This window comes from Macrobrachium rosenbergii, chromosome 41, assembly GCF_040412425.1.
Source record: "Macrobrachium rosenbergii isolate ZJJX-2024 chromosome 41, ASM4041242v1, whole genome shotgun sequence".
In the NCBI taxonomy this organism is placed as follows: domain Eukaryota; kingdom Metazoa; phylum Arthropoda; class Malacostraca; order Decapoda; family Palaemonidae; genus Macrobrachium; species Macrobrachium rosenbergii.
In genome coordinates, this window is record NC_089781.1 from 3111897 (window position 1) to 3134396 (window position 22500).

The 22500-nt window shown below is 37.2% G+C and overlaps 2 protein-coding genes across 3 annotated transcripts in view; both read right to left on the bottom strand.

The window, feature by feature from the left end:
• The window catches only part of LOC136826583 (alpha-2-macroglobulin-like), a 32243-nt gene extending 18903 nt beyond the window's left edge, over positions 1–13340 (bottom strand). The window contains exons 1-11 of the mRNA XM_067083799.1: positions 13015–13340; positions 8157–8365; positions 7498–7742; positions 6401–6517; positions 4596–4753; positions 4128–4224; positions 2796–3011; positions 2320–2463; positions 628–831; positions 196–360; positions 1–56 (exon numbers count right to left, since the gene is read on the bottom strand). The exon at positions 1–56 is cut by the window's left edge and continues 119 nt beyond it. Of these exons, the coding sequence (XP_066939900.1) occupies positions 1–56; positions 196–360; positions 628–831; positions 2320–2463; positions 2796–3011; positions 4128–4224; positions 4596–4753; positions 6401–6517; positions 7498–7742; positions 8157–8365; positions 13015–13085 (1682 nt within the window). The 5' untranslated portion in view covers positions 13086–13340. The remainder of the gene's footprint in view (positions 57–195; positions 361–627; positions 832–2319; positions 2464–2795; positions 3012–4127; positions 4225–4595; positions 4754–6400; positions 6518–7497; positions 7743–8156; positions 8366–13014) is intronic.
• A 4589-nt stretch (positions 13341–17929) lies between these two features.
• LOC136826584 (uncharacterized) overlaps positions 17930–22500 on the bottom strand; it is a 13505-nt gene continuing 8934 nt past the window's right edge. For both annotated transcript variants that reach the window (XM_067083800.1, XM_067083801.1), the window contains one exon: positions 17930–19040. In XM_067083800.1, coding sequence (XP_066939901.1) covers positions 18684–19040 — 357 coding nt within the window. In that variant the 3' untranslated portion in view covers positions 17930–18683. The remainder of the gene's footprint in view (positions 19041–22500) is intronic.

The window sequence follows — 22500 nt, forward strand, 5'->3', positions numbered from 1 at the left end:
AGTTCTCTGGAATCGGACACAACCTCCCCATCTGCTCGGATATACCATACCAATACCTGGAATGGAGGAATGAAAAGGAATGCCTTGACATAAAGAATGAAGTTAATATTTTCCATTTTGTATCCTGTCTTATATAAAATGAAGACACTCTTACTGTCTCTGCAGCTATGTCTGTGACACTGAAATAACCCTCACCCAGGCCTCCGGAGATACTGTTGATGCGAGGCTGAGAGGGATATTTACAACGCCAACTGTGTCTGTCCTGGTTCCTGAGCCTTTGCCGTCTCGGCCAGGCAGTGCACTTGGCTTGAACTCGTATTCTTCTGTTATCCAGTGCTGGATCTTGTTCCTAGATACGACCTGCAAAATTCCGCGAAGAAATTAACTGAAACTTAAGTTTTCTTTGTAAATCCGTGAAGAAATTAACTGAAACTTGAAGTTTTCTATGTAAATCTTTGCCAGCCTAAAAGGACTGGTGTCAAAACCGAAGCATATGGATAACAAATTTGAGATGCAACAAATTTCTGCTTGGCCGAAATGAAAAAAGCAGCTTTTTAACCAGTTTCTCTTTAGGATTATCTACATCACGATATTTCAAATATTTCATGTTGAAAAGAGATCTCTTACCTGGACGTTCATTATTGCCGAGGCAAGGTCTGGAGTAGAGAATAGAACTTGGAGGTTATATTCCGTATTTTCACCTGGTACACAATTAAGTTCATCCTCGGGAGCATAGATCATTAAAGATGAATTTGAAGGGGAGTAATACCTGACAATGGTCGCAGTGAAGTAGGCATCATAAGTGTCTGCTAAACTGATTAGATTCTTCATCTGCGGGAGAGAATACGTTTATATGAGTGACTCTGCTTGAGTGATTTTGTTTCACACGGCAACTATATGCTAGTTAATAGCGTTGAAAAATATGAAAACAGACAAATATAAGTTGTCACGTCACTCCGGGAAAATGAAGAGACCATGAATCTATATAGACGACCCAGCGAAATTTCAACTCCAAAAAGAGCCCCAGACAATAATTTCAAAAGAAAAATCAGTATTTTAATGCATGTAGCGAATGGTGCCCAAGATGATTTTTAAATCACTCGTGTGGTAGGTAACTAAAAACCTTGATATTTTTATGGGACATTTATGACCCACCAAGCTGGCAATCGCTTATAGTCCATCATGCCCTAAATGTCCATGCCCACAAATAGCAAAATAAATACACTTAATGAGGTACTGGTAAGTCATTCTCTACGATAACCAGCCAAATTCTTTGACTCTGTTGAGATAATATGCAGTGTTATCTTATGGATATAAGACAACACTATATCAATGAACGTTGAGATCTCATTCACAAGTATCTCAGTTGCTAAAGAACATCAACACTAATCTGGATATGGTCTGGAGATCCTCCTATCTTGTACAGTACTACCGAAGTATCCTGTTTGTAACACAGTATTGAGCTCTTCCACCAAACAGGAAAAAGCAATGGGACCTCTTCTCAAAGTCCTGTTTGTTAGCATGTATGCTGCAAAAGCTTTAGAACGTAATTCCTAAGCAACCCAAACATTCCTCCATTATCAGGTTTATCAGGTATACATTTATGATTGATCCATGGCAACCAGGAATGATAACAGATTTCAGGATCCCATTTCTGTTTTCTGAGAATGCTTAATTTTTATCTTGCTGTCACTGCTAAAAATGAAGAGAAGCACCGACCTCAGAGAAAAAAGGAAAAGATGGCCAATATAATACATAAATCTGCAAGTTGCGCTGAGAATTGCGAATCCCTTATACCCACCTACATTGGGCATACCATCGCAACACTTCAAAGGCCTCTACAGTATCGAAGAAACCAAAAGTCATATGGAACACTTTACCGAGAAAAAAACTGTAAAATAAAAGCAAACAACTCATATCAAGACAAAACTGTCAAAAGTCATACTATTACAGCAGAAACTTCATCGATTTCCGTAAAAAAATCCAGCTTCTAAGCCCACTAAATGTCTGGCATAATAAGAGTCCTCTTACGAGAGAAAAGTTAGTCGTCCTGTTCATTTTTTTTATTGCAAATGCCATTAAATCGGGCAGCTTAATGCAAATTCAATCTAGGCCATTGAAAACTGTAAAGCGAATGTTTGAAAACTGTAAAGCGAATGTTAAAGGAAAAAGACTGGGGTCTAAGCCTGGAAGTTATGATGGAAGCAACTCACCAAACACCTCACTTCCATATCACTTTCATAAGAACCACGATTCTCAAAGGGTTAAGTGTACCCTGGGCGTGAAGTTTCCACGCCCTCAAACGAAGCAGCGACTTACCACGATCCTCCGGCTGTCGAATTTCATGACACTGATATCGATGATACCATCAGGATTCGTGGTGAAGTTGGAGCAACCACCATCGAAGCACGCCTCGACAAGGGTGCCACTAGCTGGGGCACCATCTGGGAGTTCAGCTCGGACCTGGGGTAAACATTCGTTGAAATACTTTTGCAATAATGTCATGCGCTAGTAACATTCTACACAGAGAGTCTCTGCAAACTGTGCTAATTAAGATAACAAACTTTATAAACACAGTGATACTCGCGAAATAAACTGCGTATTTTTATGATACAAAGTTCTACAATACTTTCCTGAGAATATTGCAATGCTTTGCCAGAATTTAGAATAACTTCATTTCGAGTCAGAGAGCAGATATATGTCTCTACCAAACCATTCACAATTAAGATAAGAGCTGAAGCATTATTTCTAAAACTGTCAAACAAAATAAATAAATGAATAAATAAAAACCTCACCCGAAGAGTGTACGGAAGATTGTACTTCATGTATCGATCGTTGTAGACGGTCTTGAACCTAACTGGACTCCTCGATATTTCGATGCTAGAAGATTGCGTCATCTCAACACCGGTTCCTTCCTCAGTAAGCAAGGCTCCGACGGATACTGAATAGATACTGCAGTCTACAGTTCTCATCTCCGAATTCAGCACTTCGAAATCCTTACATCCACTGAACTGAGGGAAAAATACAAAAGGCACGTTCATCGTAAGCTATAACTGCAAGATTTGTACACACACACACACACACACACACACACACACACACACACACACACACTAACAGCGGGTGGCTTAAGACTAGACAATACTCACTGCAAACTTGATGGTAGGGGAACCCTCTGTGCACAGAACTTTCACACAGCCTTTGTACATCAGTAGTATGTCAAACTCCCTAACACTCACTGCAAGCACATACTTGCTTCTTCAATGTTAAGACTTTCCTTTCCAATCTCTTTTATGTCATCTAACCAGCACATTCAAGATTTTACTCTCTTGGAGGACGAATGGTTGGTACAGAGGGTGTTGGGTTCGGAGGTGTTAGATGGAAGGATTGACTGAGTAATTTACGAGAATTTGGTCTGATGACCTGGCACTGGAATCTTTTGGTTATTTAGGATGTTGGGTGGAAGGAGGAGAGAAGGATCAAGAAAGTGATGGGTAGATGTGGCCAAAGAGGTATTATTTGCTGGTCCGCTGGTATAGTGGTTAGTGTCGTGGCATGCCATTCAGATGGGGCGGGTTCACGTCTCCCCCAGGGCGATGCAAAATCACTGGGTCTGTATCATGACCAGTTACTGCTGCAGTGTGGGGTCTGGTGGGAGGTTGAAACCAACATTCTTTGGAAGCTTGAATTTCAAGTCAATGGCCCCTGTGTGCTTGTTCCATGTGAATAAGTTTCATCTACTGATATAATAATTAATAATATTGGAAAAGAGGGGTTTTAATATCTAAGAAGTGCAAGAGTGTGCACGATATTAGAGGTGAATGGTGCAATGTGTGTGGGGATTCGACGAAAAACTGACGAGCCTTCTGTGTAAGGATACAAAGTGGCTAATACTCCAGAAGTTTTTGGTACAGAGGATTTGTCCACATCTCAGCAACGTATATATATATATATATATATATATATATATATATATATATATATATATATATATATATATATATATATATATATATATATATATATATATATATATACTATATATATATATATACATCATCATGCTTCTAGATATAGACACGTGTCTAGTTAAAAGATAAAAAATGAAAATGGTGAATTTAGCTTACTGTTTCGTTCCGTGTAATGGTTGTGTAACACTTCTTCTGCCCATTATTGCTGATTCTAACAGACAACTCTCCACTGACTGGCTGCCCAAAAGTATACCTGGAATTAATGAGGATTGTGGCGTTGATTGAGGCAGTAGTTTAGAGACTGAAATTCCCTGTTTATTTCTAAAAACATTATATTCAAAATTACATAAAAGTCTCTTTACCGATTGAAGAAACAATTATGGAAGGAAATCAATAACTCCGGTAGAGAGAAAAATACGAAGAAATAGTCTCTTGTTGTATAACTCAGTTCTGAAATAAGAGCTAAAACAATAATAATGGTCTACTGATTAAGTCACTCAACAAAAAAGGCAACGAATAGGGTATTTACTGTGGTAACGACTATGAGATAATAAGAACACACTTATCAAAAATAGGAAGATGAAGACAGCAATGAAGAAGAAAATGATAATGATAAACACTTACTTAGCACAAACTCTGAAGGAGAAGCCACTATCACGTGACAAGACGTACTTAGGAGACTCGATCGTCACCTCGAAGCGGGGAAGAACATACTCCTCCACCCTGAAGTTAGTAGTTTCCTCTGATAAATCTTCATTTTGGACGTGAATTCTGTAACTACCCTGCAAGAACACAAAGGAATTTCATATTAAAGTTAAATAACAGGTGGGGGCCAGTGGTGCAGCTGGTATTCCATCAGTGGGGGCCCTAGGTGGGGCCAAAGTAAATTACACAAAATTAATGTACCAATTCTGTAATTAGTAAAATATACTATTCTCGAATAAATATATCCATGTAAATGAAGGAAAATAATAGTATTAGTAATCAGTAAACCTGTATATGAAATTATAGAGCTAAATTTTCAATTAATTTTCAACTCTTACTATATGCAAATGTATCAAATACTGTAATGTAAATTTCCTTACAGTCTTATATTCAACACTGCCTAATTTCTATTATCAAGGTTTAATTTTCAACTTCAGAATAATATACTTGCCATGTAAATAAATCAAAATAGTGCATATCATCAATAACACAAAAGACTTATGATCCTCGAAAATCCTTCAAAATTTCAGCCTATCCCATCCCCTCTTCTTCATCTCCTCTCCCTGGAAATTAACTCGAAGCAGCAGTAGCAAATCGCATTGCACCTATTCAAAACCGTAACTATAGTTTCAGTCACTTCATACATAAGTTGATAACATCAAGTGGAAACAAAATATTATGAACAAACCTGTCAAATGTGTTAAAAATCTATAACTATAATTCTGCTTTTGATCACCAAAGGGTTAAAGTTTAGCTACGAAGTAAATATCAACGGGGGGGGGGGTGGCAGTGGGTTAGCCAGGCATCTGACAGAGGGTGCCCGGGCCCCACCATGCGACGCCACTGTGGGGGCGGGGGATTCAAATAGTCGTATCCAATGCAATGCTTGAATTTCCACTACTATAAAAGTAATTTACAATACTGTCGAGGAGATGGCCACACGAAGATATCGTTTATCAATATAATTTTTTGACGAAACAATACAGGAAATGGTGTATATAATACAGTACAGGTGAGATAATATGGGAAATGTACTGATATAATGAGAAATTTACTGTCTTTTGCTTATGTATGTACGTTCATCGCCAAGGGGCTAGCACTAAATTTGGTGAATGCTCCTCGATACATCATGCTTAGTACCAGCCCCTCGGGGATGAAAGCAAAAACGTAAACAATAGACGGCAAATACCCCGTTATCTCAGTAATTTTCTCAAATTATCTCACCTGTACTGAATTATATGCACTCTTTTCTATATTCTTCAGACAAGAGATTACACCAATAGACGATATCTTCGTGCGGCTGTCTTCTTTACATTTACCCCAATATAATAACAGTGACTCTAATACCAGATTGTGTAAATACTCCAGCAACAGGATTTATTGAATTGGACTGAATATAGAATTTAGACCAAAGGCCAACCGAGACCTACGAGGTCATTCAGCACTGAAACAGAAATTGACAGTGAAAGGTTGGAAAGGTGTAACAGGAGGAAAACCTCGCAGTTACACTATGAATCAACTGTTAGGAGAGGGTGGAAAGTAAGACGGAAGAAAGAGAATATGAAAGGAGGTTCAGTAAAAGGCATGAAAGGGGGGTTGCAGCTAGGGGCCGAGGGCACGCTGCAAAGAACCTTAAGTAATGCCTACAGTGCACCGCATGAGGTGCACTGACGGCACTACCCCCCTTCGGCAAGCAACGCGATTAATACTCTTGGCTTCAGTACCTCTTCAGGCTCCTCCACCAGCGTCATCTCCAAATGAACCAGGCCGTTCGAGTTGTCGACATTCCTCCATTGTGCTATCCTTGTTTGCGAGGGTGACGTCACCCACACAATGGGGTACTGTGAGAAGAGAGGAAATGCTGTTTTCTAAAAGTTTTCTCATACGGCAGGTGATAGTTCCAAAAGTTTCACTCGAAATTCCCAAATTTTATTCTAGACCTTTCTCTTATGTAACAGCTTCATAATTACTGTGAAATAGTCTGAAGCTGCATATTTGTTCTTGTTGAATTTCTGGAACATTGGCATTCAGAAAACTTTTTGTCAATTTTTTGGCATATATTCTATAAATTCCCAAATGCTATGCAAGTTTTTTTTTTCAGATAGTTTACACCTAGGTTCAAATACTCTTACTGATGCCATTGTACGTGGCAAAAATTCATACTCTTACTAATGTACACTAACCGGTAACAGTTAGCTCATGCACATTGTTCGCATATCTCTACACTAAGATGATATGGAATTATATGATTTTATTAAATGGATTTATTCATGGTTGTTTGGGGATGTTATATTCCTAAAAGAGGGTTTCCCTGATTTACTTATGACTATGCAGTTTTTTATGAAATACAACTGTAATAAAGACAACCATATTACTGTATCTAAATTGTAGTCTGGGTCTGAAGAAAATGCACAAGGCACTCAGAGGCAAAACAGAGCAAAATGCTACCTTCCTCTGCATGGGTGTGTGGGTGAAAGTAGTTTCGGAGGGTATTGGGTACCAGCCAATAGAACATCAGTACTCCTGTGCACGTAGGGAACCAGAACGCAGCGTCTTTGATCATTTTTCACAACTTTTTAAAATGGCACTTTACTTTGTTTTTCTTCTGGTTGCCTCAATTGTGATTATAATTATTAGTACAAATCGTTAATACCCATGTATTATAAAGTTTTCTTTCAAAAATTAACAAAAACATACATAAAAGATGAAATGCAGACCTTCAGGTATTAGACTCTAACGAGTGGCATTTTCCTCTGTACCTAGGTGAATTCCGATCTCTACATAAGAAATAAGTGAAAATCATAAACATTCTGCTTCTTACATCCTTTGTCGATATGTCCATGAAAGATCCAGAAAAAGAGAGGATTCTAAACTTCACCGTCTGTCCAGGTTGGTATAAGTACTTGTCTGTCTGTATGACAGTCACTTTCTTCTGGTTTTCAACTTCAATGCTCTCTGTGTAGTTGACGCTGACTCCACCTATTTCCCCCAGGATGTTCAGAGATGCATCGTGCAGGAAATGTTCCGAGGTTGACGAGCCTATTTCTTTGCAGAAGTCCTTGCGCCCTAGAATATTTGGATGATTAAATTTTCTTTTATGGACTTGATTAGATGATAACTGTTGACTGACTGATTTGTGAATGTTAAGGCTAATGACCAGGCGCTGGAACCGTTAGGTTATTCAATACCACAATACGAATACTGTATAGGAATTACTATTAAAAATATAATAATAAATAAATAATTTACTATATAAAACAATCAATTAACTTTGCTACAACTAATATCATAAAACACTCCAATGTCGTCAATATAAAAGATAACTGTAAAGCAGCAATTGTCAATTATACAACAGGGGAAGAACAACGTCAACAAAAACGTGTTTCGTAGATGCTTTGGAAAGCATATCATCATGTAAAGAAATCAGGACAACAACAATAATTACTGCAATGGTTAGCGCATTTAGTCAATAAAGCTCACCAGAAGGAACGTCGATTGTCACAGTGGGTAAGACGACAACTCCTCCATCTATATCTGGATTTTCCTTTCGTTCTGAGTAGGATATGTACCTCTGTCCAACCCCGCTGAACGTCAGCTTCCCTGCAGGAGCCGAGTTGTCATCTACAGTGATGCAGACTTGCATCTTTCCACCCAGTTCCAAGGAGTTTGGTATTATAATCATGTAGCTTCTGTGGAAGGAAATATTTGTTTGGTAAAAGATATAACAGTGAATATATGTCTTGAGGTTTCGTAAGGGGAATATTGTTAAAAATAAGGTTTTCGTAAACTTGTCAAATATTTCAGTTCCTGTCAACAGTGCCATGATTGGGCTGGATATGGGAATTGGTTTGGCCTCTGTAAAGCTTCCTGTCAACTTCATTAAATTAATATGGACGCTCAGTAGATGTTTATGGGAATATGGATAGCAAGTATTTTGCATCTTCTGCGTCGTCAATACTCCAGCTTACTTTGTAGACCAATCATTTTCTGTACCCATTTTCAGAGCCACAGACCTCTCGCTCCTCTTAGTTGCAAATATTTCTTGTCTAATCATGCGTCCTTTATCCTAAAAAGGTGTGATTCCAGAGGCTGTTAAACTTCCAGTTCTAAGCTTGTCTCTTGAGACGAAGTCATTAGCCTCATTCTTTCCTCCCCCGCAGTTGCTACCCACAACAGTGGACTTAGTAGCAGGCCAATAATTTCACTAATATAACCGATAAGGCAAAATGACTTTCCAGGAAACGGGCTTCAATCCTCCCCTCCCCTGGGACCATGGGGGTGTTTCGATCCCACCGCCCACCTGTAGATGGTGCAATCAGCAATGGGCCAAGTGGCTGGGCGGTGCAGCCTTCGTCTCACCTTTGCTAGGTACAGGGATCACTCCCGGTCTAACGTCCATCATTCCGCCGAGCTATAAATTTTTACCAGCATCTGCTGGTGTAAATAAAAGAAACTGCTGAGAAACAAGAAGGTTGTACCCCCACCCTTTCCAAATAGGTAGTGCAATATATTATATATATTTATAAATATATAAAAAAGTGCAATATATTATATATATATATATATATTACATACTATAACCCACTGACTGCTTTAACTAGATATATATGAATATTAATATATGTGTATTTTCATAGTTATGGCGTTTTAGTGCGCCCTCTATAAAACTTCCATAGGCGAGTTCGAATCCCGCCACAGAAGGTTGAGTTTCTAAGATTTTTTCCAGCTCGGATGTAGACTTGCCTTGGTAAGAGCATTCAAAAGAATGCGAGAAAGAAGGTCTGGCATTGATCATATACTGTATGTGCATACTCGGTCTGTAGGACGTTGTGTGAAGCACAGTGACCTGTCCTTTGCCTCTTCTGCTCATTGGAGACCTTTAAACTGTTTATTAGATCTGCCTTTCAGCAAATATGGTCAATCCATTCTATGTAAAAGCTTGCTAAGCAAGTTCATGATGAATACTATTATGAGTGATGTCTGCACATACAGATATGATGTACAAGACTGCTTGATCTTGTTGTTTGCCCCTCTCCCTCTCTCTCTCGGTTTTATAAAAAAAATGAGACGATTATTCAGAAATTACAATTATGAGAAGCCCGCTAAACTTCGATCGACTTCACCAAAGTAATATGCATAATATATATATATATATATATATATATATATATATATATATATATATATATATATATATATATATATATATATATATATGTGTGTGTGTGTGTGTGTGTGTGTGATATGATATTATTACAATGGCCTCTTAATGTCTTAGCTTTCTAAGACATTAAGAGGCCATTGTGGCTATCATACACTTATATATAATATATATATATATATATATATATATATATATATATATATATATATATATATATATATATATATAATGTATATTACTTTGGTGAAGATGATCGAAGTTTAGTGGCTTTTCATAATTGTAATTTCTGAATGATCGTCTCATTTTTAGTATAAAACCGAGAGAGAGAGAGAGAGGCAAACAACAACAAGATCAAGCAGTCTTGTACATCATATCTGTATGTGCAGACATCATTCATAATAGTATTCATCATGAACTTGCTTAGCAAGCTTTTACATAGAATGGATTGACCATATTTGCTGAAAGGCAGATCTAATACAGTTTAAAGGTCTCCAATGAGCAGAAGAGGCAAAGGACAGGTCATTGTGCTTCACACAACGTCCTACAGACCGAGTGTGCACATATATGATCAATGCCAGACCTTTCCGCTCATGTTTGCACGTGGGAGAACCAAGCAGATGCTACCGATGACTCGCCAGGCAGACCTATGGGATTCACAAATCCCCGGTCCCCTCGCTCACAGAGGCAGTAATGTCACATTACCAGTGAAAATCTACCAAGGCCTCTGCGAGTCTAAACTCGGAGTCACTGCAATGGGAAGTCAATGGCGACCACTCTGCTACCTTGACTCACAATATAGAACCACACATAAATAAAAACATTTGCAATAAGGAGTTGATCAAGAAATATCAAATAAAAATAAATTAAAACACCTGAAAAAAAGCATAAAAGGAAAATTTTTCGAGTGTGCCCTCCAAGAAAGAGGGCTCACTCAAGAGTCAAGAAGGCCTCAGCACAGATTTTAGTAAAGCCCATGGTTTGGGACACTGCTTATATGGCCACTATTTAATGCAACCAAGCTAAATGCGATAGGCCTAAATACCACAATCAACCAACCACAAAAGAGACAAAAAAAATAATAGCATAAATTCTGTATCGTTAAATAAATACATTACAGATACTACATATCAAGTGTCTTGGTGTTTCCTGCATTTGCCAGGCTGATAGATCTTTGTAAGGGCAATAATATTATTAACAATAATAGTATCTAATTGTACGTACTATGGACGAATAAACATTACAACAGCAATAAAACCAAACGGTGACCCATGCTGAGAGCTCGATCATGAATTTTTTTTTTTTTAAATAGGTGAATTAAGATATACATCTTTTTTTCAAAGCGCTCTTCTTAGTACTATTCAGATAATTAAGAACCTAGAAAAATCGTAGTGACAACGATCTTAGTTTCATTTTCGAAGCAGTAGGGCAATATTGCACTAAGGCGTTATCAGTGGCTGCCCCGCCTATCATTATCCGTACTCGCCAGCATCCGATTTCAAGGGCGCAGTAAGGTCAACTTGTCCTTAACTCTCAGAATGAACGTGTGAGCTGGCGCAAATCACACTTATTGCTAAGCAAAGTGATACACCGTAAATGCTGTTTTTTTTTTCAGTGCTTTTGTAGGAAGTAGGAAAGACAAGGTGCTTCATATACCGCAAGGCGTGTTGTTATGGTTGCTTTTTTTTTTCCGAGATAAAAAACATTGTGAGGGGGAGAACATAAAAATCAAAGGAATAAAAAGTTAAGCAGAAGTTAAAAGCCATGGTGCCATAAGGCAGAACTTGACGGGGTCTACTTCAGCTTATCCTTTTCAGAACCTAAGTAACTAAAAAATACAACAAAAGACATGAAAATGAACGCAACATGATATTTAAAACAATAAGTATAGAAAATAAAAAAAAAACTAACGAAGGTAAACTAGAAGCAAGGAAAAGTGAAAATAATTATTAATTACTCTGTTAATGACAAAGTCTAGGACAGATTTGGACTATCCTGCCTCTCTTGGTCTCCTCGACAATTTTGCAAAAGTTAATAGAAAAGGGAACCTATTACGGCACCCTTTTTCTCACACAGGCCCGAAGTAAACAAAGGGGCAACGAAGGGAGGGTGGGGATTAATCAAGAAGAAAACGAAGAAAATTGTTAAGGGAAAAAAAGGCAGGGGGAGTTCCAAAACTTGACAGTGGAAGGAGAAAAACACTTAATGAACCTGCAAGCCAAGGACTGCCGATTTCCTCACAGTAAATGTAGGAAGAAGGCTGTTACGCCTAGGATATAGAATAGAAACCAAGTACTCTTCCCCAAAGTGTGCATTTTATTCCAGTCATATAAAATATGAATCGAAAACAATTATGGGCAGGCATTAATAAAGGCATAAAACAAAATATCACAAACTACAAAAAGGTACCGTAGCTATCTGCTAAGGAAACTGGCCGAGAACGAGGATAGGTAAAAGCAAAAATGAAGGCAAAAACCAAGCGTATGAACAGCGTTCGAGAATGGTAAACATCCTTGGTCAATGGGACAAATGAATTTGATCGTTACTACAGATTTGGCCCTGAAAGGACGTTGGCATGATTCAGGCACAAGGTTACATGATTTTTTTTCTTTTTGCATCACTGGACAAAACTAAAAAAAAAAAAAGTCTACAAGGGGTGCATTACTAGTTTTTTGTTGCAAATAATCCTGAATTAAAGGTATTCTTTTTCCAAAACACTGACATCTGGTATACAGGAATACATGGAGTTCGGTCAGAAAAACCAAATAGATCACTTGGTCATTAACTGAAAGAGATAAAGAACGCTGAGTATCGCCAGGGCTATGAGAGGAGCGGTGTCGGTAGTGATCACTAACTTGCCACACTGAAGCTGGAATTAAAGCACCCGGAACACTTGCAGTTTTGGTAACCATATCATAAATTTGTTTTTCAACAGTTAGTAAAGGTAAACGTTGAAACTGGAATATATTATTTAACTCTACAGCCTCTATCTACCTGAATGACCGGAGGTGCCACTATTGGCGGCGAGATGATGATATGCATGATTTCAGTTTTGCCAACAACTACCAGTTACGGCAACATGAAGGATGCAACAGCATCTTTAAAGTTTAGGCCTAATGCATAATTACACGGTACATATTAGGTTCTTCCAATACAGTACAATTTCCACCGTCTTACCCTAAAGTGCCAGAAAAGAAGAAGGCTACCCATAGCATGGGCCCCATCCAACTCGTTCCAGTCCCCATCATGGATGACCTATCTGGGATCACCACCAAAGTCAACGACGCCACCCGAGCGACTGCAAGTACATACAACGAACCACCACTACTTATGGAGGGATGGGCTCCCAGATGTTACTAGCAGAACTAGACCTATATCCGCTCTCGTCCGTCAGTCACGCCCACTTGAAATCTGTAACTGTGATTATCTTTGTTCTTATATGTTCGTTACGTAAGTAAAACGGCTATCATTCTTCATAAACCCTGAAATTACTTATTATAATACTGATTAATATTCAAAGAAATAGAGCAGTACAATTACACTCAAGCCTAAAATGACAGAGAACATTTTCGTTGAACAAAATTCGAACCAAAAAATAAAGGAATAAATGAAAATCAGTTATCAAGACTAGCGTGAGTGTCATTTTTGTGGACTACTGCATACTTTATATATTGCCTTCTATAACCTAGCGTGAGATCCGGATGTATTAACTTACATTTGTCATCACACGAAAAACCATCATAAGTGAAAATACGAACCTTCATCTTCCCGTTACGACTTCACAAAACAGTTCAGTTTCTGAATCTGTTACCAAGACTATGAAGGGTGCTAGGTCTATCTTTTCCCTATTCTCTCACCATGAGGGAAACTAAACTGATTGCCGGTGTGTTTAGCAAAATTCTTAAGAATTCGATGTCCATTTATAGCATTGCTTACTTTTTTTTCTAGAAGAACTGAGAGAATTATTACCAGTCCAATGAATGAACCACGGCCTCAAACCAGTGCAGTGTCAGCAAATGTACTTTTTAACCGTTTGAGGGAAACCAGTATTTTGTATTTAGCAACATCATTCATTCCATGTGCTGCTGAAAACATACCCGCCTAAAGTATCATGGCAAAAAAAGCACAAAGAGAAAATCTTCATAGACAAGAAACATTCGCATAGGTGTCGACATCACAAACGATCAGATTTCCTTCCTCTTTCTCTCAACCTGATTATTTATTTATGCATAAAGAAAAAATATCTAATATATCCTAGTAAGATGTTTGTCTTGATTATAATTGTTTTCCATTAATGAGCTTATTTTACGTCCTATTTTAGGTATGTAGTATTGATTCCAAATATCATTAGTCCAAACATTTTTTACCATTCTTTACATTTATATTTATTTTCACTGATAGCCGTTTCCTTTGATGCACCGGAACTAAACGCTCGTAAATCTCACTCCGTCGTCAAAACGGTGAATCACGCGAGGTGCTGCTGTTTCAGTGTTAAAAAACCAGTCTGATATTTGTCAATGTTATTTCCCCGTGAGATAAGGATCTTATCGGATAAACGGCTATCGCAACTGAATTTATCGTGTCTTTTATCGACCCGGCGCTTCTTCGGTTGAATTTGATATCTGCTTCTTTGGTTTACTAAGAAACAAATGTAATTTTCTTCCTCATTGTCGGATATAGTATTTTTTAATCTACTGCTTTTTACGACAGATATGATACATTCACCTAACAAAATGTGCAATCACAAGAGCTCTCTTTAACGATTAGACTGGAGAAAAACGCTGACCTCACTGCCAACGAGATAACAGCTTCCACCAACATGTTTTTATTACATTTTTTATGAAACCATTTGAGTGCTTGAGGAAGTCTTGTTTCAGAGGATGGAAGACTCTTATGAGGCACTATTGTCTATTGCTTTCATGTTGCAAGATCTGATGCTGCAGAAGGAAAGCGATTGACTCCACTTACTTTTCAAAGTCAATATTATTAAGGGGTCTTGCAAAGAAGACGAAAGCTATGATAACCTTCGTGAAAATTATTTATTTATTTATTTTTCTTTTACACCATCCTCCTGTGCATTATTGGGTCATTGAGGAGGGCGGGGGGGAGGGGGTGGCGGGCGGATTGCGGGTACTTTCAATGAAGAGGGCAGTGTCGGAACGCGGCTGTTACATCCGTAGAGTTACCAAAACTTGACGTATGACTCCGAAGCTCGAGTTATTTGATTTGCCTCGTTGTTCCCTGACGACACAGATTCACCTGTGTCTTCGGCACCCCTCATTATTCTACTACTGTTATGAATACTGGTTGTGATAATTTCAACATGAGTAATAATAATAACAAAAACAGGAGTTGCAAAATAAGGTCTAGCTAACGTTATCATTACCAGCCCGTGCTGGCATAAAAATTACATAGCTTAGTCTCACAGTACCATCCTCATCTGCATTTACTAGGGTGAAACGATTTCACGTGAAAGGTCTAAGAGACGCACCCCGATGGAAATGAAAACTTCGTTCATTCAAAACAAGAAGTTTCTCTGACATAAATCTGATTTTTACCGTATGTACGAACAATAAACTACGGTGATGCTGTCTTAATCTTCTTCCTTGCTGGAAATTGAAGTTGAATGCTTATGAAAATAAACCCATTAGTAGCCGAAACAAAATTATCCTTCAAAGTCAAAGACAACCTGAGGTTTTTCAAGGACTGCTGAGAAACAAACAGAAGTAGCCGAAACAAAAAATGTCTTTCAAAGTCAAAGACAATCTGAGGTTTTTCAAGGACTGTTGAGAAACAAACACAAGTAGCCGAAACAAAAAAAAATGTCTTTCAAAGACAACCTAAGGTTTTTCAAGGACTGTTGAGAAACAAACACAAGTAACCGAAACAAAAATTGTCTTTCAAAGTCAAAGACAACCTGAGGTTTTTCAAGGATTGTTGAGAAACAAACACAAGTAGCCGAAACAAAAAATGTCTTTCAAAGTCAAAGACAACCCGAGGTTTTTCAAGGACTGTTGAGAAACAACACAAGTAGCCGAAACAAAAAATGTCTTTCAAAGTCAAAGACAACCTGAGGTTTTTCAAGGAAAGTTGAGAAACAAACACAAGTAGCCGAAACAAAAAATGTTTTTCAAAGTCAAAGACAACCTGAGGTTTTTCAAGGACTGTTGAGAAACAAACACAAACGAGATTGCCTTAATCGTCAGGTGCCACTGCTTCACCACCTGTCTTAAAGATATGCCTGCTTCCTGTGGATTAACTCTCTCCTGTCGTCTAAGAATAGAGATAAATGCAAAACATGCTTGGAAGATTAAATTATTTGTTAGACGCTTTCTGCAATAACAGTTCTGAGAAAATAAGTTGCTGTCAAACCAGGAATGCTAAATATGGAGAGAGAGAGAGAGAGAGAGAGAGAGAGAGAGAGAGAGAGAGAGAGAGAGAGAGAGAGAGAGAGAGAGAGAAGAGGAAGAAGAAGAAGAAGAAAGGGGCGGAATGCAGTTTAAAAATTCTGTTAGCTTTAACCGATAAAAAAGCAATAATTTTTGCAGGTATAATAACTCATCTATATGTAATATATATCTCATATAACACGTAAATATTGGACAATAAAAGAAAAAGAGAATATGATCAACAATAAAAGTTCATGGTAATTCAAATCCCAATTTGAAAATATTTCTCTCTTCTTCTTTTCAGATACTTATTCTTATATTTCATTCTAATGAACTTGCTTGTTGGTGGAGTTCCCTTTTCCGAACGTCCTCTTTACTCCTGCTGTAACATGCTTTAAGAAATTGTTTATAAAACTTACTTCCATAACATAAAACTCATTTTATGAACAAGAAAACTCAAAACCGATACCAAACCTATGTACTGTAGTATCAGGGGTTCAACCGAAATAACACCCACTTCATGGAAGCTGAGCGCGTCAAGTCGATCGGGTAATTCCAAACCTGTTTGCCAAACAGCAGTTAAACTGTTTATCACTTCGTTATCGTTGTTATGACGCCATCTTACTCTGCTCTGGATGATGTGGCAAGCGTTCCTACCCTTCGCGCAAGTCCTCTTAGTATAACCAATACAGATGGCATTTTCAGAAGCAACACTCGGTAATGAGCTCATGAGGGTTATAATTTAGTTACATGGACCGTAGACCTAATTCTGTCCCGCTTTTCATTATGGAACCTTGCCATTGAAGAAGTCATCTAGTATTAAGCGGTTATAAGAGAGTAGTCAGTTAGGTGGCCGGTAATTATTTCACAGAAAAAGTCACAATTTTGGCTAGGAAAAAAGTCACAAGAAAAAAAGTCACATTAATTTACAGTCTTTTGTGTATGTTTTTACGGTCATCCCCAACGGGCTTGTACTAAACACGCCGCAAAGGTGAATACATGCCGAGTGAAAACCCTCGTGGGTCACTGTGTAGGGAACATTAATGTGGATTTTTTTACCTGGATTCGTCAGTTATTTACCACCGGGGAAAATAACATAAAGTTAGAAATCCGAAGTTATTAAATCCATCGGATCTTGCATAGCAATCACTGAACTCGTAATGGCTCATTGTTAAAACTCTTTCCCTCTCACGCCATATTTACATGACCCCGATTACTTTCGGCAAAGATTTACCCTCACCCCCTTTCGGGAAATGTTAAAATAAGCATTACAAAAATAATCAAACTAAAAATAAAATTATAGTAAACAAGATGCCTCACGGTCTTCCACAGTTTTGTCATCGAAGAAAATCAATGGACGGTCGTGGAGGTTTATGGAAAATACTGGAAGTTCGTAAAACATTAATGGCAGCTGGAAATTAGTTCAATTCCTCCTCAGTCAACCGAATTTCATTTATCCAAATACTTAAAGTATAAAAATCAATAAATCTCGTTATGAATCCTTGTTTAAAAACCTTCCCAACTAAACAGTCCTGTGCATGGCCCTAATCCACGAGTGAGTTCCTTGGTGACTGGCTGGTTCAGCTTCAATTGGCCTTGTGTCAGCAAGAGCCCTTGCCCAAGGCGCCTGTTTGGTTTCCTGCAGTATGAGCGATGTACATAATTCATGACAGCAGGATATGTTTAAGGATGAAAGTAAGCCATGGTTTCCAATAAATATATTCAACTCTTGCATACATAAAAAAAAATGTAGCAAAATAAAATAAGTATACCTGCACTCATCTATGCTGCTTTCCTTCTAGTCTCCTAGTATTAACTCACTTTAGAAATCTAATCTTTTATTGATCATTAATAGGTATTGCAACAGGAGCTTGATTTGCCTATAAGCCTATCACTTTTCAATGCGAAATACACTTTGGCCAGCACAAGGGTATGGTATAAAGAGAAGAGGCACCTCTGTAGAATTACTCCCTAGACACATAAGCGGTATTGTGGTGCATTTCCTTACGGCATAGGATGGGTTTCACAGGATCACAAACTGGCTCGATTAAATAAGACTCACGGAGTGAAAATTCATAAGAATGATTCTTAAAAAGAATGAAGCTGTTTATTCAGTTCCTGTTATAAACAGGCCCCTTTTAAGCAACCTAAGAATCCCTAATAGCCCGTGATGTTAACAGCTGAAATGAACTTGTGAACAGACAACTGTGCAACTATAAACACACATTTTTGGGCACAATGAAAACTCGAGCTGACAAGCCAGAGGCCAACATCATAAGTGTGAGGATATTGTCAACAGAATTTTGGGATTTCAGTGGTTTTGTCATTTATACAAACGAATTTCACGTCTGGCTTTAAATCCAATCTCTACAGCCAGGAGAGCATAAATTTCTTATATGTATAGGCTATTTTATCACCAGTGTAAGTATCTAGCCGCCCAAGGATTGCGAGAGGGAATCATTTGGGACTCGCTTGAGTTTCCTTTGCGGCAGAAACGTCGTTTACGGAGGACGTGTTCGTTGGTTGGTCGTCATTTCGTTTGTCATTTTCACTATGGACCCAGATCGGATCAACGTCCCCGTCATCATCTTTCCTCAAAGCGTACGCTGTTCCTTTGTCCTCGTCGACTATCCAGATGATGTCCTCATCTTTTTCCTCGACTGGTATTGCCTCGTCTTGTTTTGCCAGTTTCTCACTCTTTTTTTCTTCTTCTGTCTTTTCTTTAGAACGTTTCGACATCAGTTCAATGGGCAAGACAGCGATAGCGATGATCAGTAGGACGTGAGTGGGCATGTCAAGGTGGTTGGAGTAAGTCTGCAACGCAAAATAATATAGATGACACTACCGCTCTGCATTTTCATATAATTCAAAGACTTTTTTAAGGACGGCATAACAGGTGAACGATGACAGTTCCAACGCATTCGGGGGAAAAACTGGAGGAAACTGAGCTAAACTGATGGTAATCGGAAGAACAGGGAATGAGAAAGTCAGCGGAACATTAACCTACATGAATGAGAACCTAAGCGAAGTGCAAAAGAACGATGTGCGTGGAAAATTTGTACAGTATTCGTAAAAAAAAAACTGGAATTCGCGCCAGTTTAAGGACGAGAACTCGTTACTTCTAGTGATAGATTAAAGTAGAGCCTCACTTCGTATGATGTACATTATGTGTGCTTACAGCAGAAGTTAACGTTCCCAGTAGCTACCATTCATTTAGACCTCAGTAAGGCGCCATCATGTCATCTCTGTGGGACTTGAAACAGTGCATGATATTCTCAAAAATATGACTGCTTGCACACACATACCATACACTATATATATATATATATATATATATATATATATATATATATATATATATATATATAAAGTTCTATATATATTGAAACAAACATTTTATATATACAGTATATATATATATATATATATATATATATATATATATACAGAAAATATACTGCTACAAGTTTTAAAGACACATATATGCATTTCCTTCAATGCTTTAAGATGTGATGAAAGAATTTATGGAGTCAGATGGAAAGGTCGAAACAGTTTGATTTCAGCAATATATGACAGTGTTATGTATATTCGTAGTACGTGCGTTAATTTGATACGCCAAAATAAATGTGAGTTTGATCGTTCATTAACGTGATAGAACTGCAGTTGTCTAGGCGTAGCTTTGGAGAGGATCCAGGCTTTGAAACGGCAGATAATAGACTTTGAAATCTCTGTTTTATGGGAGAAAATTGAACTTGTGATTTCTTACCATGATTTTCTAATCATTATGAACTTTTGAACTGGTGTGATTTAATATGAATGTACCTCTTTCATATTATTGTTTTTGTGTTTGTAAAACACTTTCCATTATTGTGTTTTGCATTTCATATATTTTTTTAATTTTGATTCTTGCAGATGTCTGTGGAAATGATTCTGGAACATAACATGTGGTAGACTGGTTTTGACATGACTAATTATTGATTTGGGGAGTATGTGTGAGTTTGGATATTTTCAGGCTATTAGCCATAGTGAGACTTCTTTAATCAAAGTGTTTTGCAGTTCAGTTTAGAACTCGATATTTCATTTATTATGCATTTTCATCTTTGCTTTGTTTTATTCATTTCTTGTTGGGTTATTTGAATAATAAACCTAGTGACTGTTCGTTTCTTTAAATAGTCCAAAGCGGGTAGGTGAACTTGGGCTTGAGAGAGAGAGAGAGAGAGAGAGGCGATACACAGAGAGAGAGAGAGGTGAACACAGAGAGAGAGAGAGAGAGAGAGAGAGAGAGAGAGAGAGAGAGAGAGAGAGAGAAAGATGAAAAATAGATGTAAGTGTTGCCGTGAGCGAACGAAAGACATGATTTTTGCAGTAGTTAATTCTGTACAATTTGTTAAATGTAAAACCTCGGTGCTTTAAATATTTAACACTACGGAAACATTAGAAACTTGAATCCAAAAACTGTTCACTTCTATATCGAACGGAAAGACATGTTTTATAGTTAACAATTTGTTAAATACCCAATATTTATACAAACATACTAACACAAATATATATATATATATATATATATATATATATATATGTATATATATAGTGTTTATCTATAGATGTGAGTGTGTGCCGTATGCGTTTTTACATCTATATACTTTTTAAACATGCTTATGTGACAACGACAGTAATACTTTTTCTGCGTAAACAAACACATGTAAACAAACACATATATATATATATATATATATATATATATATATATATATATATATATATATATATGCGTGTGTGTGTGTGTGTGTTATAAAAAATACCTTGCACTATGCTGCTGAAAGGGAGGATTAAGAAGAACGAAAATGACCACTGAATATTTAGTAGCAACATGACAAATGTAACGATAAGAAATATCACTTCATTATGCCAGAGATCTGGTGCAAGTCGGCAACTGATCATTGACTGTGAATTTTGCTACGATAAGCAGTTGGGGGTTATTTGGATTTTACTATGGAATGAAAGAGAAATAAAAGAAGGGAATAATGGTTAAAGTAAAAACCATTTCGATAATCTCCCAGTTTTCGGATAAAATGCAAATCCACGGTCAACTGCGTCAGAAATTTTACGAGATCTCATATCTTATCGTCCTTGACAGTACCGTAATCCGTCTTCCTTTAAACTGAACTGTCCTGTTTTCAGTTCTATGTAGAGGAAGAGTCCTTTTCATCTGATGCATGCATTTCCAAAATATAAATTTAAGATGGTTGCAACGTCAACTTTTTCAGTCAACGATCAACCACTTCAATCAATCAAATCGGAAGCTTGCCAAAACATGCGATTTAGACTATTCGTGCATTTGCAACATTAATTTCCATATTAAAGTAAATCATCATAAGAGAACAATTCAAAATTTAATTTCCTATTTGACTTCAGACCCCCTAAAAGCTAAGACGTTACACTCATATCTCTCCTAAAATGTAATCAGTTCTAAAATTTCTTAAGAAATTTAAAGAAGATACAGTGTTTTTCAAAGGCACTTATTACCATACTCCCTAGATTAAATACAAATAGCTAAAATGAAAGGACCGCAAAATCATTATAGGCTCAAATTTGCAAGTAACTTAATACAACGTAATCTTGATTGATGAGGTTGATTCCTGGATTTTAATGTCCTTACTTTATCACCTATATTCTTTTGAGCACTAATGGCTGTCAGCATCTTTTTGGCTAATTTTACTTTTCTCGGTAACTGGCATAAAGCTGAATATGATAGTACAATATCAATGACGTTGACTGATTTATGATTTAAACTGCTTTAGCGTGTACGTCGTTGCAAGGTATTTGCTAATATATATATATATATATATATATATATATATATATATATATATATATATATATATATATATATATATATATATATATATATATATATATAGCAAATACTTTGCAATATATATATATATATATATATATATATATATATATATATATAAGCAAATACCTTGCAACGATATATATATATATATATATATATATATATATATATATATATATATATATATAGAGAGAGAGAGAGAGAGAGAGAGAGAGAGAGAGAGAGAGTTTGATGATGTATGCCATATATTTAAAACAAACAGGGGCTTCGACTAGGTCAACCTAATCCCACTGGGGTGAAATCATTCACCAAGTGAATGATTTCACCCCAGTGGGATTAGGGTGACCTAGTCGAAGCCCCGTTTGTTTTAAATATATGGCATACATTTTGACGAAGCACTGATAACTAACATCA